This window comes from Poecilia reticulata, chromosome 23, assembly GCF_904066995.2.
Source record: "Poecilia reticulata chromosome 23, P_reticulata-male-v2, whole genome shotgun sequence".
Classification (NCBI taxonomy): domain Eukaryota; kingdom Metazoa; phylum Chordata; class Actinopteri; order Cyprinodontiformes; family Poeciliidae; genus Poecilia; species Poecilia reticulata.
Window position 1 is genome coordinate 1809879 of NC_088852.1, and position 19591 is coordinate 1829469.

General features: G+C 42.4%; 3 protein-coding genes across 10 annotated transcripts in view; 1 reads left to right on the plus strand and 2 right to left on the minus strand.

Annotated features, from left to right (window-relative positions):
- Positions 1-341: 341 nt before the first annotated feature.
- tmem19 (transmembrane protein 19) lies at positions 342-9898 on the minus strand. Of its 3 annotated transcripts, none has more exons than XM_008400317.3 (8): positions 9805-9898; positions 5110-5257; positions 4259-4372; positions 2364-2501; positions 1795-1871; positions 1548-1725; positions 725-934; positions 342-651 (listed from the first exon to the last, which is right to left on the minus strand). In XM_008400317.3, exons 2-8 carry the CDS (start codon positions 5237-5239, stop codon positions 491-493), a joined length of 1008 nt encoding a protein of 335 aa, XP_008398539.1. In that variant the 5' UTR covers positions 5240-5257; positions 9805-9898; the 3' UTR covers positions 342-490. The 3 variants fall into 3 exon arrangements, with proteins under 3 accessions (XP_008398539.1, XP_008398537.2, XP_008398538.1); XM_008400315.3 differs by lacking the exon at positions 9805-9898 and adding an exon at positions 7507-7579; XM_008400316.3 differs by lacking the exon at positions 9805-9898 and adding an exon at positions 6020-6229.
- Positions 2437-16009, plus strand: kics2 (KICSTOR subunit 2). 2 transcript variants are annotated; one of them, XM_008400318.2, is made up of 4 exons: positions 2437-2528; positions 12484-12746; positions 13687-13990; positions 15036-16009. In XM_008400318.2, the coding sequence occupies exons 1-4, from the start codon at positions 2524-2526 to the stop codon at positions 15853-15855; spliced, it is 1392 nt and encodes a 463-aa protein (XP_008398540.2). In that variant the 5' UTR covers positions 2437-2523; the 3' UTR covers positions 15856-16009. The 2 variants fall into 2 exon arrangements, with proteins under 2 accessions (XP_008398540.2, XP_008398541.2); XM_008400319.3 differs by lacking the exon at positions 2437-2528 and adding an exon at positions 12258-12374.
- A 672-nt stretch (positions 16010-16681) lies between these two features.
- Positions 16682-19591, minus strand: part of LOC103459086 (SLIT-ROBO Rho GTPase-activating protein 1-like) — a 28630-nt gene continuing 25720 nt past the window's right edge. For 4 of the 5 annotated variants that reach the window (XM_017302811.2, XM_008400320.3, XM_017302808.2 and 1 more), the window contains exon 23: positions 16682-19451. In XM_017302811.2, the coding sequence (XP_017158300.1) occupies positions 19029-19451 (423 nt within the window). In that variant the 3' untranslated portion in view covers positions 16682-19028. The remainder of the gene's footprint in view (positions 19452-19591) is intronic. The other variant, XR_001776210.2, reaches the window with a different exon arrangement.

Consider the following 19591-nt stretch of genomic DNA (forward strand, 5'->3'; position numbering starts at 1 on the left):
TTTTTGCCTCTGAAATTAAAAACGTGAATTCCTCCATGAGGTTCAGGTTGGCATCAGTTCAGAAAACGCCTGTTGCCTCCTCGGCGCTTTCTTTTACATAAACCCCCTGAATGCATCACCGTAGGAGCAGCGAGTGTATGGAAAGGCGCCACCTGGTGGTTACTATGCGCCACTGCACCTTTCACTCAACATGATGGCAGTTCTGTGCAAAAGTTTTAAATGGGAATTTCTTCATGTTGCGTTGACTGACCAGATAAAGGTCGGAGTTTTGAGCGTTACATTCCTGAACTGTTGGATGTGAAATATGGAAAGCTGTGAAAGATTTAATCAGTCGGAGCAGATTTACAAAGAATGATCAGTAGTTTATTAAACTCAGTGATTTTAGCTCGTTTTGTGACGTAAATGATTGAATCGTTTCAACGCAGGAATGAATTTACCAAACGATGATGCTAATCCTCATGATCAGAAACACACAGTCCGTATCCTCGGCCTACCGGGGCCACAGGCCCCAGGCCAGGCCCGGCAGGAAGAGCGCCACCAGCACCGAGGAGAACAGGTTCACGGCGTTGTTGTCCATGATGGGCTTCCCGCAGATCCGCCTGGTGGTGGCCGACTCGTAGCTCACCACCTTCCCAATGCTGGAGTCGAAGCCTGCGGGCGCAGAGGGCAGCGGGTCGGTGAACGTGGCTTTAACCCGGCGACCGGACGGCGAGCGCTAACTGACCCGAGTACTGCATGTGAGCGCCCAGCAGGGAGTCCAGCATGGAGCCCAGCAGCCCCGCCACGCCGCCGTACAGAACCACGGGCCACTGCGGGTCGGCCAGCTGCAGGTCGCCCACCGCCAGGAGCTGCGTCGCAAAGTAGGCCACGCCCACCGCGGCCCCGCCCAGGAAGCTGGCCGCCAGTCCCACCGGAGTCACGCCTCCGTTGGTTCCTGGAGGAAACGGTAAAAAACATTCAGGAAGCTTTTGAGACGCTTTTTAAACCTACAGAACTGAAACGGTTAATCACGAGTAGTACAATTAATCGATTATTGAAATAATCAACTAATTTAATAAATTGATTAATTGGAGAATTCAGACTTGGAGGCTGTTTGCTGACAGAACCCTGAGCAATAAATCTCAAAAGAGATTCTAGAAAATTCTCTGAAAATTCAGACCATATTTGTATAAATCATAAAACTTTCAGAAAGGAAACGATTGTTGATCATGTTTGTAGTTTTGGCTCATTTACTGCTCAGTGAGTTTCTCCAAGAGACTGGATTAGTAAAGTATTTAGATTAATCATGTAATTTATAATCTAATCCAGAGTGGATTACCTGATCAGAGCAGAACAGAGGAGGAAATTATTTGCATCTCTTGAAATTAGTTGATTATTTCAGCAATCGATTAATCCGATTTACGCCTTTGTTCTTCTAACACATTCAATCTGAAAAGTGTGGCCTGCATTTGCATTCAGCTGAGTGAAAACCTTAACTTGTTCTTCATTCGTCTCCGGGATCTAGCTCTGGACTTTGACTAGGCCCTGGACCTGAAGTGGTGTCTCACCTGCTGGGACTTCCTTCCAGGTGGTGATGAGTCTGGGCTGTGATTGGCTGAGGACCGGCCCCACCTCCGACGCCCAGGTGTCGCCGGCGCTGCAGGCGAGCGCGCCCAGCAGCGACAGGCACATCCAGGAGGCCGAGTACTGCTTCCCGAAGTCGATGGGAATCTCTCCGGGGCCAACCTGCAGCAGAGCGGCGGCGGTGAGCGAGGGGGCGGAGCCTGACGGCGAGCGGCTGGTTCGTGTTTTTACCTCGATCATGTAGAGCAGCGCCAGCTCTGTGGGAACGCCGCCATTACAGAACACCTGGACCCAGTTCCTCTGGCCGCCTGGCAACAGAACCTTCAGCTTCACAACTTTTTATTTCACAATAAATAATAAATCTGATCATAAGTGACCTGCGCCATCTTGGTAGGCAATGGCCGTGCGAACCCACGACTTCAAACCAACCAAAAGAAAATATGTGGCCAATATGGAAGACAAACATGAACAAAATGGCTGCTGTTGGAGTACATGCAGTAACAAACATGTAGGCCTCATGTTTATCTTAGCTAGCAGGTAAAAGCTACATCAGCTAAGCTAATTTTGCCAGTTCTTCAGTAAGTACTACAGTAAATATCTGATATTGGAATCACAGAGGAGGGCAGAGAACTCAGACAGCTGTAATATATTTATAAGTTAGGAATGAGGCGAGATCTAGTTCTAAGCTTGTAGCTTGTTTATTGTTGTCAGATCAACTGCCTACCAAGATGGCCGTCAGTTACGAAGCTCCCTGAAGTGTGATGATGTCACAGGAGAACTGCGTGGTTAAATGGTCTCACCTTCTTTGTACTCGGCGTCTATCTTCTTCTTCTTCTCGGCGCCCCACCTGGTCAGCCGGCTGGAGGTGAAGAAGAACGCCAGCAGGGCGGAGAAGAAGCTCAGGTTGGCCATCGTCAGCACGAAGCCCACCAGGAGAGCTACAAAGGTCAAAGGTGAAGCATGAGGTAACCTGTGTATTTATTTCTGTATATTTATTTTTATTTGCCTTCAGTGCAGCGGTTCTCTTAAACCCGTTTTCTGGTCAGACGCGTCACAGGCAGGTCGTTTACAGGAGCCGAGGTCAGGCACAGTGGTGGCAGCATCATGCTGTGAAGAAAGAGGACTGCCACTGCGTTTTCTAACTGAAAATCAAATCGCTGTACGTTCTCGATGTTTGTGATCTCTGTGGCCACGTTTAAACCATTTGCAACGGGATCTCCAGTAGCAGTCAGTGTTGCAACGTAACAGAAGAGACCTCTGACTGAAGACGGTGTCATCACTACTCAATATCCCGCCAGCAGAGGCAATATTCCTCTGTAACATGTCCTGGATGAGCAGCGCTGCTGATCCACCTCCTTTGCTTTTGCTATCTGGTTGGAAGGATGCTGGAGTAGGGGATCAGATCGTTATGATGAATGAACTTCATCTTCCTCTCTCTGGATCCATGACTCACTTCATTTTCAACTCCCTCAGCTGTTATTTGAGCTTTGAGATGCTAATCAGCTGCTCCCAGATTTAAAATAATAATAATAACAAAACACCTGTTGCCATGGTTACACATCACAACTGTCCAAAAAATGCAGAATCAGAGGAAACGGTTCTCCAGACATGCAAAAAGAAATATGAACTAACATCCAGAAAAAGAGCAAACGGAACCAAAGCAGAGCTTCTCCACCATGCTGCCACCGCCGTGCCCGACAGTCGGAACGGTGTCGCTATGGAGTCTTAAAGCCACAACTCGGCTCCTTCACCCATAGTTTCCATCACCCAATAACAGTCTGATCAGAAAACATGTTGACAGATAAAAATTCTAGATATTTTATTTATTTTCAAGAAAAACGGACCAGATTCAGGATTAAAACTGAGCCTAAGCATCAAATGTTAAGAAAAACTCAAACCGATTCACCCGTTTCCGTTAAAAGTTGATGTAGTTTAAAGTTGTATAACTGTCCCGGAATAAAAACGACGTTTCTAATGAATCCATATAAGGAGAAAATCACCAGAAGAAAACTAAAATCCTTTTCCCGAAGCGTGGCGACCTGAGCTGTGACTGCAGAACGCCTGATTTTCACGCTCAGAATCACCAGAACCTCTGAGAACAACGAGCCTCTGTGTCCAAGTGTTGGCTGACCTCTGACCTTTTTAAGGTCAGGGTTCTGCTGCGGTCTAATCTAAATCTGCGGGTTTTTTTATGGAAGCAGAATAACGCAAGACGAGTACAGCTGCAGCCGTTTTTGGGTTCGGCGAGGCTACGGTGTAAGCAGCATCTTACCAGAACCTTCTGAGCCAAAGTTAAGAATTATCAAACACAGTTTATCGGCTCGTTGGAGGCGATCTGAACACAGCGCGTGTTGTTTCGTTTCCTGAAAGGTTTCTGCTGCATGACAGGTTTTCATGGGAAGGAGGAAATCTGTACCGGATCAAATGGAGAATGTGTCCAGTGACCTCATGATGTCAGCTGCTTCAATCTCCATTAGAACCGTCCAAAAAAGGTTTTCAGATCAGAATTCACTCATTTTGTTCGTGTTCGAATGAAACGCCCAACAGGAATTTATTAGAACTACAAAGTTTATTTGACTTGTTCTGATTTCAAATTAAAGTGTCCTAGTCAAAGTGCAGACCAAAATCAGATTTAAAAACCTGATCTGCCTGAGCTGGAGCTGTCAAAATGTCTGCAGAATAAAACTGAACTCACCGCCCAGCGCTCCGGACCGGTCCAGGCTGCGTCTCTTCAGCGCCCGGCTCGTCAGCGTGAGGGGAACCAAGATGGAGAACAGCCATCGCCATGGCGACACCGGCTGCAGGTTCCCTTTGGGAAACGGAAACAAGCCTCCATAAGTGTAGAAAAGAACAGAGTTCAACACTTTACCCAATAAAACTCAAGAACTTTCCAGGCGAGTTTTGAAATGTTTCCATTCAAGCTCCTTAAATATCCTCCACGGTGGAGGCAGCATCATGCTGTGGCAATATTTCCACTTTCTCACATTTTTATGACATTCTGTGAGAATTTACCTATGAAAACAGCATTTTGCACTTACATAAACTAGGGCTGAAATGATTAATCATAATTAATCGCTAACTGGAGTTAAAGAACAATTTACTGGAGCAGAAATTAATCCCAAATTTAATGAAAAATATTTACATTTAAGTTAAAAAAATGTCTGGCACATTACCAAAATAAAATGGTTACATTACTGCTTTTTAGACAAATGTTTTTTCTTATCTTCTTATTCTTTATAGGATTAAAAATCTGCAGAATGTGTCAAATTATTCCTTTGATTAATTGGTTATTCATCTGAATAATTACTAAAATAATTGTAAGTTGCAGCCCTAACAAAGCAACATCAAATACCAAACTTTAATACTTTAAAAACATCCACGTTGCTCCAGCTATCAGACATTTTTAATATTTTCCAGTGGACTGTTGAATATCCATGACCTGGTTTTGAAATGGCAGCAGCTTCAGATCGGTTCTGGGAAGAGCGCCTGGTTTTCACGGTTGGGTTTTCCATGGTTAGTTCTGATCTGATCCCTGCGGCGGCTCACCGGACACGGCGCTCATGGTGAGCGAGACGATCCAGAAGGACAGCGACAGCGCCAGCGTGACGCACAGCACGATCATATCCGTCATCATCTTGAAGTATTCCTTCGACAGGACGTTGTTCTCAGAGTCCATGATGACGGAGAGGTGCAACTGCAGAGAACAGATTTTTTCACATAGTAAACACAGACCTGTTCCCACCGTACGGGCGCCGTGCTACAGCGGGCGCCAAACAATGGCAGAAATATTACTTCTTATCGCCATTTTCTTTGTTTAACAGCTGTTTGTTCATGTGTAAATGCAAAAATAGATGATAAATATCTTCCCCTAAAGATGACAAAGTTTGGAAACCATTTCTTTAAGCACCAAAAAAACACCAAACTCCACACCAGCTATGAGGCACGGCAGTGGAGGGATGATGATTTGGGCTTTCCATGCAGCCTCGTCTTCTCGGTATCTTGCCGTTTTTGAGTGCAGCATTTATTCTGTTTACTAAAATATTATAGAGTGAAATATTAGATAATTAACTCAAACTGGGTCATTTAATGAAGAAACGCTGGGAAAACAGAGGATGTGACTAAAAAATGATTTAAAAAGGACCGTCAGGTGGATCTACAAGCATTTAATTCATTCAAATACTCTATACTATGGTTTAATAAACAAAGTTTAGTGTGTTGGGTTGTTTTTTAGGTGGTGAATTCATTTTACTTCGGTAAAAACCTATTTTTTTCCTCCTCGAGGTGACGAGAAAAAATAGGTTCGTCTTCAGTTAGCCGGGTTGTCAGAGCGAACAGGATTTCATCCTCTTTGAACATCGATACTTCTGTTGTCTTGATTTGATTTTGTCGACCAGTTTGTGGCATAAAACGGTTAAATACGGACAAATTGCGAAATTTAAGACGTGTTTTGACTCACCGGTTTCCATCGGAGCCATCCTAATCACTCCCTCTCGATGTAACATCGAAATGTAACCGTTTGGTTTATTTTTATACAAAATTTGTTTTGAAAACGTGGAGACAAATTAACTAGTTTTAGCTGAATGGTAAGAAATAGAGCGAGCGGGTCCCCGTCTGAAGCTTCGCGATGACCGTTGTCCAGAGGGGAAATACGCCGGCGGATGAATCTGAGTGCCGGACTCATTTCCGCCAACAGCTTGTCTCTTAAAGCGACAGTAACCATAACTACAGCTCGTATTTAATTTTAGTGTAGCTATTTGTAGCTTCATGTGTTCCATAGATGTAATTTTTTATAAAATAAAACTGTTGCTGCTTTTTTTTTTTTTTTTTTTTTTTGCTGTTTTATTTTAACAAAGATCTAAAATCCAGTGTTTATAATCTCATTAAGATCACCATACATTGCTTCTGTTTACCTTTAGCAACATAAAAATTGTCCATCCATCCATCCATTTTCTTGCACCCTTGTCCCTCAGTGGGGTCGGGAGGGTTGCTGGTGCCTCTCCAGCTAACGTTTTGGGTGAGAGGCGGGGTCACCCTGGACAGGTCGCCAGTCTGTCGCAGGGCAACACAGAGACACACAACCATGCACACACACACACACACCTAGGGGCAATTTGGAGAGGCCAATTAACCTGACAGTCATGTTTTTGGACTGTGGGAGGAAACCGGAGTACCTGGAGAAAACCCACCATGCACAGGGAGAACATGGAGACTCCATGCAGAAAGACCGGGAATCGAACCCAGAACCTTCTTGCTGCAAGGCAGCAGCTCTACCAACTGCGCCACTGTGCAGCCTAACATAAAAAATGTATATAAAATAATGAATGGTATTTATTAATTATTAAATGACATAATTAGTTGTCTGAGTGAGTGCCTTGTGCACAGCTACGTTCATCTAACACTGTAAATTCCTACAAAACTGGTTAGTTTCAGCACCAAACCCTCTTTTTTAAACCCATAAGGACCAATAAACTAAAATATGTGGGTGTCTATTAAACTATCTGTTTCAAAAGCCAATGGAATGTAAAGTCACAAATCGGCAGGCACTGCCCTGTTACCTAGCAATCCAAGGAGAGTTCCAGCACGTTTGGTCAGTTGGTTTTACCACTGCATGTGCTGTACAATGGCTGCTGGAAAAGACAAGTGTTTTGTTGTCAACTTTCCATCCAGAAACCATTTTCTCCTAAAACATCTCATTCTGAATTGAGAGATTTTGTGCAAAAAATGTCAGATGTAATGAACATAGACTTATTCTAACTTGTTCGTAAAGAATAATATGTCACTTTTAAAGGTAATAAAAATGTAGGCTACGGTTCCTTTTTGTAGATTTTGGTGGAAAACCACACTTTGAAAGAGTTTAAAGCAGCAAAAGTCCAAAATCTCAGTGTGACCCGAGCAATATCATAGAAAGCTACTGAAAGCACAGGTAGAACATAGTAAGCTCACCATTTTCTCTTGTGCTTCTAGCAGCACGTAGTTCAAAGCTTCATTGGTGACGATCTCTCTCTGCTGTGGTCCCATGTGACAGATTGCATCCCAACAGCAGGAAAAGCAGCAGAGCACAAACGGCGCTCTGTCTCCAGAAAAATCCCCAGCGGAAACAATTACTCCAATCAGATGACTTTAAACGAGCTCCAACAGCTGGTTGGACGTTTCACAACGCTTTGAGTTTATTATCGGGTTCTGTGGGTCATACAGACCTGTAAAGGAACTGAGTGTGTTGATCAGATCACACAGAAGCTGTTTATGGAGCTAAATTGGGGACATAAAGTTTATTCAAAAGAAAATTGAAAGTGAAAAAAATGATTTTCAACTGAAAAAATATTTTTATTACTGAAAAATCATCTGAAACTGGAAATAAATAATTTGAAAGTGATGAAAAAAGATTTGGAAATTGAAAACAAGATTTCAGAATTTAAAGATTATTAACTTAAAAAAAGCTTTGAAACTGAAAACAATATTGAAACTAAACAAAAAATATTTTTTTCAGATTCAGACATTTTCAAAATATTTTTTCAATTAATATTATTTTTCTTTTGAACAAACTTTACGGCCCCAATTGAGCTCCATATAGGCTCACACAGCAGGTCTTGGTGTTCAGTTCCATTATTATATATATATTTTTGCGTGGTTCTAGTTAATCTTGACCACAGTCAGACTTCTGGGTAAACGGTTTATGACCCCAAAGTGACCCGAATGCGCAGAAGAAGAATAGAGATGTTAAACATCAGCGCTATATTTATGGCATTTATAATGGCCGCCGCCATTATTAATGTCTATGAGGGTTTTTAAAAGTTTTTTCAGCAATGGAAGCCGACAGGATTGTCACAAAATCAAAGCAAGATGAAGGAAGCCCAGTTAACAGAAACGGCCTTTTGGATGTGGGGTTGGACCAGACTGGTTGCACTGGGATGTGATGCGTTCACTGACTCTGTGATGCGTTCACTGACTCTGTGATGCGTTCACTGACTCGAACTGCTTTCATCAGTTCGTTATTATAATTTTCAGCCATTGTTTACGTCGGGTTTATCGCGTCTACCGTCTTCTGATGTAGATTATGACACGTCTCACGTCAATGACATAAAATCAGACTTTGAAAACTACCTGATACGTTCGGTCTGACACAAAGAGCAGCGATTTCTTTAGGTCAATAAGAAACTTATCATTGGAGTGGAGAAGAGTCATAAGTGGGGTCCCACAAGGTTCAGCCTGGGCTCCCTTCCATTTAATACCTACATTGTGACTCCAAACAGAATAAATGTCCCATAATTTTCTCCAGCTGAACAGAATCTGGAGTTATTAACTCTTTTTAGGTCCAAAGTTAACACACAGCTTCAGTTCTGGGTGTAGTGATAAACTCTGACCTGAACCTTCAGAGTCGCATAAAGACGGTTACAAAGTCGGCCTTCTGTCACCTGATGAACATTTCCAAGATTAAAGTACTAATGTCTCAGGAAGATCCTGAGTAGTGATGGGAAGTTCGGCTCTTTTCAGGAAGTTGGCAGAAATGCGTCTCCATCCTGAAAGATCTTCTTGAACTTTCCCTTGTTCTGGATTTTGATTCGTACGGTGGCCTAGATGGTTCAACAAATACAAAAGCTTCAACATAACACAATTCAGGGTTCTGTTTCAATATTATTGATGTTGTGATTTTGTTGGTACAATTTTCCACTTAGTAGTTGTTTTTAAAAATTCTTGTATTTGCGTAATTATTTCCTCCTGAAAAAAATATCAATTCAAATACATAAAGTCCAAAATTAATATAATATTGATGCTCCTGGTGAGTAGATTAAAACTTTTAACCAGACAGGCTGATTGTTTTGTTAAATATCAGAGAAAAACTGAACTTATAGAGACAGATAGGTTTTAGCTAAATGTCTCCACAACAAAGAAATTAGTTTCTAATTAGAAATTCTGCATCTGGATGTCCAAAAACATTATTTTACCAAAAAAATAAGATACGAGGATTAAGATTAGCATTTCAGCAGGAGGGTTGGATGTGATCACATTACAAAGGAACACTAAAGACAGCGTTGGAAAGTAAGAAGAAACACCTATTATAGAAACAAATCAGCCAAATTAGTTTGGAAAAGAGCTGAAATGGTATAACAGCAGAGTTCATTTTACTCTTTGAAATGAGCTATTTTTTAAATTGGTAGCAAGCTTCACTTTAGGACAGTTATATTTTAAAAAGCTAAGCTGAGATGATGCTGAATCACATGACTGCAGAGGGATTTGACCTACCAGGCGAAGAAGCGTTGATGGAGAAGAGAGGAAATGTGGTTTGAGATTCGTTTTTAAGCAGCTGACCGTTTATAAATGGAGCGAAGATCCTCCCCCTCTGGAGCCAAATTCAGGGAATGTTTTGGATTCATAAAAGAAACACTAACCACGTTATTAAAATGATGTTCACACGCAGCAGTTTGGGGAAATCCTGAGAGTTCGCAGAAAAGTGGGTTATATTTTTAATTACAGGACACGCTTTCCAGGGAAAACTTGGTTTTAATCCATCCATCCATTTTCCTGCACCCTTGTCCCTCAGTGGGTCAGGAGGGGCTGGTGCCTCTCCAGCTAACGTTCTGGGCGAGAGGCGGGGTCACCTGGACAGGTCGCCAGTCTGTCGCAGGGCAACACAGAGACACACAGAGACAACCATGTACACACACACACCTAGGGGCAATTTGGAGAGGCCAATCAACCTGACAGTCATGTTTTTGGACTGTGGGAGGAAACCGGAGTACCTGGAGAAAGCCCACCATGCACAGGGAGAACATGGAGACTCCATGCAGAAAGACCAGGAATTGAACCCAGAACCTTCTTGCTGCAAGGCAACAGCTCTACCAACTGCACCACTGAGCAGCCCCCAACTTGGTTTTAATCTGGTTTCTAAATAGAATCCAAGTTCTGTAACAAGTACTTTCAGTAATTATAATTCCAGACAAATGTATGTAAATACAATTTTTTTTTTTTTAATTATTGAATGAGAGAAAAGAAGCGATCCAAACCAACCTGCTCCTTAATGAAAACAAATTCCTGCTCTCGTCAAATTGTGAATAACTGTAAACAAAATTTGACCCAATTTAACATCAAACCACTTTATGATCCTTTTGTAAAGTTACACTGTCAGAAATTACAGCAATAATTTGGGTTATTTAGCCTGTGGGTAAATTTTTCAGTCATACTTTCAGCATGTTATTTAGATTCAAGCTAAATATTTGAGCTAGCTAAATATTTATTCCAAAATATTTAGCTCTAAACTAAATATATAGTTATCAAATTTAATAATTACTTAGCTAGCTAACTAGCTACCTAAGACGCTAAAGAATTTAGCTTCAAAATAATTTAGGTCTGAGTATTAGTTTAAGCTAATACTTATTAGAAAGCAAAATATTTAGTTCACAAGCTAAATATTTATCTCTACACTAATTAACAAACTAACTAATTAATTTGAAGCTAAATATTTAGCTTGATGGCTAATTATTTAATTTTCTTACAAAATATTTTGCTAGGAGATAAATATTTAGTTTTCAATCTAAATATTTAGTTTGAAACGGTGACATTTATAAATGAAGTAGTGAAAATATGACTAAAAAATTTGCCCCCATTTTTTCTTTTGATAGGCAAAATAACTCAAATCATTAATTTTTGACTGTAGTTTTACAAACTGCACTCCTTAGATTCAAATCAAACATACAGAATCAAGAAACGATTAAGTAGAGCATGAATTAGGCTACAAACCTCCAGAAACAAAACATCGCGCCCAAATCTAAAGATAATCAAGAGCAGATGAGACCCAGAACAAACCTGGAAGATGGTTTGTAAAATCTTTGTTTTGTCTTTACTGTCATTTGCTTCAGGCTATTTCACAAATAACCGACATCTAAAGTTACTGATGTACAGCAGCTCATATTAAAACTCTTTATTTTTTTACTGCTGTATACAGGAACACAAAGTCTCTGCAGTGAAGCTCCACACAGAATGTTCTGGGCTTCACTTTGCAAAAACAACTGATTCAAACTATTTGAATCAATCAAAATGAAGGAACATAATTGCTTTGGCTCCACTGCTGTGGGACAAACCAGGATTCTCTGAAGAGAAAAATGATTTTGTATCAAACATAAAGTCAGAGCAGCAGACAGAACAGTGAGGTCTTTAATCCTTTGAAGCAGATTCATGCGGCATGAGGTTGTTTTTGCAGATATTTCAGGAGACTTGGTAATAAATCTCAGTTTGCAGTTATGTACTCAGAAGATATCTGTGTGAAAGAATCTGACTGAGAGAAAAGAAGCGATCAAAATTACCGTACGTGAATAAAGTCAAAACATTACTAGAATAAAGTTTTACTTGTCTTGAGAATAAAGTCAGAATATTATGACTTTATTATTATAATTATATACTTTAGTTTTCTTAACGTGGCAATACTCGTAATTACTTCATAATTTTGTAATTCTGCTTTTTAGATTATTTTCATTTTGCTTTTTAATATACCAACATTTCCACGTAATTTTATGTTTTGGTTGGTTAGATGTAATTTTTAAATATTGAATTATTTGTGTTTTGATCAGTTACTCAGTACTTGAGTCGCCTTTTCAAACTTTTTTTTCCCTCTTGAGCAGCTTCTTGGATGGCTACTTTTTACTCTTGAGAACAATTTTTGGATACTGTACTCACCTCTGGTAACACTGAGGGTCAAAGGTTTCTAATCAGGCACCATCAAAATTCAATCGCTTTCTTCCCAGGAGTTCGTTTGTCCCTCTTAGCTTTCCGTAATGTTTACATCCGGTTTAGCCAAAATGGCGCCGGAACGATAAACGGTTAGCCAGTCTAACACTTAAAACAGCATATGCGTCTTTCCAGCTCATATTTTCCGCATTTTTTTAGTTTAATATGAACATTTACGGTCTTTTCTTGTGTAAATCTCAGCCTGTTGGCTAACACCGAGCAGCCCGGAGCCATGGCGGAGGTGGAGGAGCTGCGGCCCGTCCCGCGGGAGAGAGCCATCCTGGAGAGCTTCTTCGCTCAACTCGGGATGTTCTCCTTCGACCGGGCCAAGGACTACGTGGAGAAGGAGAAGGACAGCAGCCGGAGCTCCGGGGCCATCTGGGGCTCCCTGCTGGCGGCGCTGGCTCACCTGGCCGCCGCGGAGAAGGTGTACCACAACCTGACGTTCCTGGGCCAGAAGCTAGGTAACCGCTCACCTGGAAGATCCGCTTTAAACATGGCCGAGAAATGATTAAAGTCACAAATAAGGCCGAATAAATAAAAAACTAATATTTAAAAATACGACACACCGACTGGCAAAACTTCATGGCCATCAGTCTGTTTGTCGTGATGGTTTATAGAACTATGGAGACATTTAGTGCCAATTTTCTTTGCAAAGCATCTTAATTTAATTAAAATTAGAGTGTTTTATAGCATGAACGGTCTATTTAAGGTCCAGACTTTAAATAGGCCATTCAGAAACCTTCATTTTATGTAGCCAGAGTTGGATTTGCTGAGCCGTGTTGCCAGATCTTGAGAGAAACGAAAAGCCCAACTGGCAACCCACCATATTCCGTACAACGTTACTTAAAAAGAGTTTAAATGTTTCTGGTTAAAAAAAAATAGAAATGATGTGAATAACTTTTACTCTGATAAAAAAATGCATTTATAGAATAGTAAAGTTTTTTTGTGCATCTCTGTATATTGAGTTTGAGATGAATTAACTTTTCTTAATGTTAAAGTTTGTTTGATCTGAGATGTTTAATCAATCAAGTTAATTTGTGCAGCACATTTCAGCAGTTCAAAGTGCTTCGCAACATAAAAGACCATCAGTAAACATTACATTTTGTCAGATGTTGTAGTTACACATCAAAATGTTTGTCAATATTTCATTTATTATGCTTCATAAGTAACTATAACAGGCGGGTTTATAGTTGTAGATTTAGTGGAATATTATTTTAACACAGTTGAAGCTGCTGAAAGCCGCCTCCAGATGGCGCTGTAGTGGCTGCATTAAGATGCGACAGTCTGTCCAAATCAACAGCTTTGAAAAAAAAGAAGAGGTTTTTGATCTCAGTTGGACTTTTCTGGTTAATAAAGGTGAAATAAAAAAAATAGTAATTTTCTCTGGTCTCTCCTGTGCAGGCGGCCAGTCGTTCTTCAGCCGGAAAGACTCCATCCGCACCGTCTACACGTCGCTGTACAACGAGCTCAGGAAGGTGGTGACCATGGGGCGGCACAGCCAGCCCTCCGCCTCCTCTTCATCCTCCTCCTCCTCTCTGGAGGACCTCCTGTCCCACCTGTCGGAGCAGCTCTGCCACTTCACCCAGGCCCGCATGGAGATGGCCGACCTGTACGAGAAGCTGCACTCGCTGGGCGCCCAGAAGAGCGTGAACTCAGAGGAGCTGGTGTCCGCACTGGAGGCCGCGCTGCACAAATACAGCAACAAGTCAGTATCTGAGTCGGTTCGCAGCACGAAGCTTGAGGATAAACTCGTGTAGCAGCGTTGGGCTGTGTTGGTTTAAATGATTAACTACCTCTGCATCATGAAGCATGTTCCCGCTATATTTAGAGGAGCAGAAGCTCCAGGAGAAAGTGACACATTGAGGTCAGTGGAGGGAAAAAAGCAGGAAGAGTTTCCTGTCAGCGAAATGGTGTCCCACTGCGGAAAGTATCCAAAACAAAACGTTTCCCCATGTTGAAGTGAACTAGTTCTTTTTAGGACTGAAACAATCGATTACTTGTTAACTGGAGAATACAGACTTTAAAACAGCCAATTTGTGAAATAAGAACATACTAAGATCAATAATTACATCGAAATTGTACAAAAAATTACTTCTTTTTGCACTTAAGATAAAACACCTTATGATAGGTTTTGTCTCATTTTAATTGGTTAATCAAAAAACTAGTCAACACATCAGCCCTACATGGTAATGGAGCAGGAAGGGTTGAGCTTCTCATATGTTCGTGTTAAAAGTATTTTTTTAGCTGCAGATTCATCCTCTGCTACAAATGATCAAATGTTTCCTGAAAGAATGCTGGGAATTGTTTGCTTTTCTGTGTTCATGTCTAATATTGTACAAAAAATCATCTTAAGTGGTTAAATCAAAAATCTGCAGGATGTAAAAAAAATTTCAGGTTAATCAATTAATTGTCAGTAGAATAAAGAGACGATTAATTGATTAGTCTGAAAATAAAATCAAGTTTTGTGGAATTTTCATTTGTCAAAATAATCAATTAATCAATCAAGACTAATTAATCGATTATTCTGATGATTAACAAATTAATCATCAGAATAATTGATTAATTAGGCTTGTGATGAATAATTGTTAGAATAAACAGTCATCAAAATAAACGATTAATCAATTAAGACTGTGATGATTAATCGTAAGAAAAACCAGTTAGTACAATAATCATTAGCTCTAGTTATAAAGTCGTTGCACCTGGACCAGACCTGTGCCCGTTAACCCGACCAGAACCGCCCTGCGCTGCAGGTTCCACCACCCGATCCTGGCCCGGGTGGAGGAGGGCTTCCAGACGGAGGTGGACGTGGTGACCCAGCTGCTGCGCTGCCAGGCCCAGGTGTCCGAGTGGCACTTCCTGCCCGCGCTGCTCAGCCTCCACGGCGCCCACGCCAAGCTCACGGCCTGGGCCCAGCTCTTCCAGCGCCAGAAGGAGACCCGGAAGAACCTGTTCGGCGGCCAGTCCCAGAAGGCCGTGCAGCCGCCGCACCTGTACGTGTGGCTGCAGCGCTTCCACGCCACGCTGCTCGCCAAGTTCAGCTTCTACTTCCACGAGGCTCTGAGCCGGCAGACGGCGCCGGGCGACATGAGGGCGCTGACGGCCCGCGCCGCGCCGGACTTCTACGGTAAGATCTCCGCCTTCATCCGGAAGCACGACGCCAGCAACGTGTCGCTGGTGTTCGACAACCGCGGCTCGGAGAGCTTCCAGGGCCACGGCTACCACCACCCGCACTCGTACCGCGAGGCGCCCAAAGGGGTGGAGCAGTTCCCGGCGGTGGTGTCGCTGCCGTCCGGCGAGCGGCCGCTCACCCACTGGCCCAACGTCATCATGATGATGAGCGACCGCGCCGCCGAGCTCAACACGCTCGACAAGGTGGTGCAGTTCTACGACGACAAGGTCCAGAGCACCTACTACCTGACCCGACCCGAGCCGCACTTCACCCTGGTGGTCATCTTCGACGGCAGGAAGTCGGAGAAGGACCAGCACATCACTTCCTTCCTGCAGGAGATCTCCGGGTCGCTGCGGAACTGCAAACCGTTCAGCATCCTGAAGCCGGGATCGAAGGGGTGAACCACTTCCTGTCTGATCTCACAACGGGTCCAAACGGTTCTCTGACCAAAAACATTTCAGCTCCTGATCCGTTTTACTGCTTGGTCACTAAAAACAGTGAAACTTCAAACCAATTTTATAGTTTTACAAACCAAATAAAGTTTTCTGAAGCTTCTTCCGTCCAAAATGTTTTCCTCTGGTTCTTTAAGATGAGATGAATTTATTCATTTTAGCATTTAGTGTTTACTTATCATCATTTCTCCTGCACCGTGTTTCACATTTGGACATTTTGTTTCATCGATCCAAAGATCCAGGAAACCAGAGGAGGACAAAAAGCTGGAAATATGACCTTGAAATCACAATTATGACATTTTAAATTAATCATTTTCTGAATTTTCACCTCAGTCTTAAAATTATCATTAATCTCAGGATTCTGACCTTAAAGAATTAAGGTCAGAAATTAAATTAATTAATTCTGACCCATCACTTTTTAAATTTACCTTAAACTCAGAATTATGACATTAAACTTAAAATTGTTACTTTTTTAACCTAATTCTGGAATTACGACTTTAATCTCCAAATGTTTTTAATTAATTCTGACCTTAATTTTAGAATTCTGACTTTTAGTAATTGGTTAATTCTGATCATAATCTAAGAATTAATCTTAATCTCATGATTATAACTTTTAATTAACTGGTTAATTTTGACATTGATCTCAGAGTTAAGCATTATGAATTTAACCTCAGAATAATAATAACTGTGACCGTAATCTCATAATTCTAACTCTTTGTCGGCTTTAATCTCTGGGTTCTCAGTGAAGGCAGGACAGGAAGAGGTGGTGCGTCTGTGGCTTGAATGCTAATTTATTCAGGTTGATTTATGATATAAATACAACACATTGATACAATCCGTTTGGCTATATGAGCTCCGCTTCACGGAGCTCCGACTTTCAAATACAGCAACACTGACAGACAGAAACCGATTCTGTTATTATCAAACACATTCAGAGAGAGCTCCCCCTTCTGGTAAAATGCACCAACATGTCATGATGCTACATGCCAAGGACACAATCCTATACATCAAAGTGCAATGTCACAATGGGTTAATGATAAAGTCTTAATTCAGGAATCTACTAAACACTTTATGAATATTTCATTTGGAGTGCTGCTGCTCTTTCAGTCAGGACATGCGCGAGTGTAAGGAAGAGGACCGTGACCGCTGGCAACAAGAGAAATTATGACTTTAATCTCTGAATTCTGAAAACGGAGAATTCTGACATTAATCTAAGAATTCATATGTTAGAATATATTCATATGAAAAAGACAAAAATCAAGAATTTAATCTCTATTTCAGAACTGTGACTTTTGATTTCTGACGAAACACAGATTTTATTTTCCCTCCGAATTCTGTGAAAAGTCTTAAATTCTTCTGTTCCAGTGGCGCAACAATCCTCTTCTAAATGAGTGGATTCACAACTCCCAAAAAACACGAGGGTTTAAAAAAAAGGCACTTTCACCAACACTCACACACACACACACACACACACACACACACACACACACACACACACACACACACACAGAGCCCGGTCCAGTTTAACACTCCACATTCACTGTGCTGTTCAAGTGTAGATTTTGGGCATTTTCACACACGGAGCCCCACCCTGTTAGCTTATTGGAGAATTTAAGGTTAACTAGTGACATTAGTGTAACACACACACACACGCGCACACACACACACACACACACACACACACACACACGCATAGAGAAGAGGTGGCATGCTTTTTGCACTCAGGTTGTCGACTTGCAGTCGTGTGTTGTGGCACTGAAGGCAGGCATGAATTATCTATTCTGCACTTACAGGGGAGCACGACGAGGGCGGGCAAACACACACACACCAACACACAGCGACACACACACACACACCGACACTAGCTGCGTTTACATTTTTACATTGTCCATAAAATTGCACAAATTGGAATGACGATGATAAATAAAACACGGCAGTTTGGAAGAAACATGTTTTTCTCTTGTTTTTTCGCTCGGATGCTTTGTTTTTTCTGCTGTTTTGAAATTAGCGTATTTCGTAAAAAGGCGATGGAAACACATGACATCACACAAGTCATGTGATCAGCAGCAAGATGTTACTACTGGTGGAAACGACAAAGAAGACGACAGGAGGTGGGAGGACGACGATGGCGTCTCACCACTTAGTTACGTGTGATTTTAATTGTTTTTTTACTTAATGGATGATTATGAATTAGTTTTTTCTCTCCACATTATCAGAATATAGGCAAAGCTTTGCACACATTTGTAATAGAAATGTCTTAATAACTGCGTTTCATTGTCTGTAAAATTTTGCGAATTGGAATTACGAATATAAATTTGGCCAATGGAAACACGGCAATTTTAAAAGAAACTCCAGTTGTTTGAAAAAAGTTGCTGCACTAGGAAGATGTGGGTTTCAGATGTATTTGACAAAACTGAAGGAAACATCAGATCACATGTGAGCAACAACCGGACTCATCACATGAACAAACGTATTTCTGTGTGAAGTTCTTGAATTGTGTTTTATCTATATATGGGTATAATATCGATAAAGTTTGCAACGGAAACGCAGCCAGTGCTTCGCTCAAACAAACGAGAACAAAGTGAGGAGGAGCCGCCGCCTCCTGCAAACACAAGAAGGCCGCCACCGAACATTCAGTAAAGATGGCCGAACAGTCGTTAAAAAGCTGAACACATTCATTAAAGTTGTGTTTTTTTTTCTGTCACCGAGCGCCAGGCTGAGCGTAGCAGCGGAAACCGTCCAAGTCCTCCATTAGCCGACCAATCGGGCGGCGGATGCAGCAGCCAATCAGGTGTCTTTGGGGACACGACATTCACTTCACTGAAACTACGTTTTACGGGACTTTCCGCCTCACCAGCAGTTCTTTTAGCTAACCTTTGATTAATGCTTCGATACATGGAGAAAGAAAACTCCTACACACCAAGAGAGTACACACCAACCTGACGACACAGAAATATCATGGCATATCATATCATAGGTCATGTCATAGATTATAATTTGTTACTACATTAAAAGCCTTTCCTACCCTTTCTACCTTCGTGTTGATTAGAATCGTTAGCGGTACCCTGATCTCCTTCTGGCCCAGTTTTGGCCCGGGTCGGCCTGATTCGGCCTGGTTTGGCTCACATGGTGCAGGATTTGTCCAGCGGGGGCGCCAGAGGCGGGGTGCTGCTTTTGGGGGGCACCGCGGGTTTCGGTCTCAGGGCGGGGGGCCGCAGCGGGGCGCCCATGCGGGCGGCCGCCACAGGCTTGAAGGAGCCCAGGGCGTCGGGGGACGGGTTGGCGGGCCTGGGCGGGCCGGGCAGCGGGCTGATGGGGCTCATGGGGCTGAGCGGGCTGGGGGTGCCGGGCGTCCCCGGGGTGCCGGGCGTCCCTGGCGTACTGGGCGTGCTGTGGGGGCTGGGCGACTCGGAGGAGCAGCTGGCGACCGGGCCGTTCTTCACCTGCTCCAGCGTGTCCAGAACCACGTCGGGCGCCGGCCGGCGGTCCTGCCGCTCCAGCTGCCGCAGCTCGCCCAGGGCGACGCTCACCGTCTCCTCGATGTCCTGCAAACAGGAAGTTCACTGATTAACCGAACGGCTGCAAAACTAGTCAGTTTAGCTGGAAAATAGATTGAACTCAATGTGAAAAAATCAAAACATTTATTTAAAGAACATAATAAAAATGTTCCATATAGTAAAAGAGA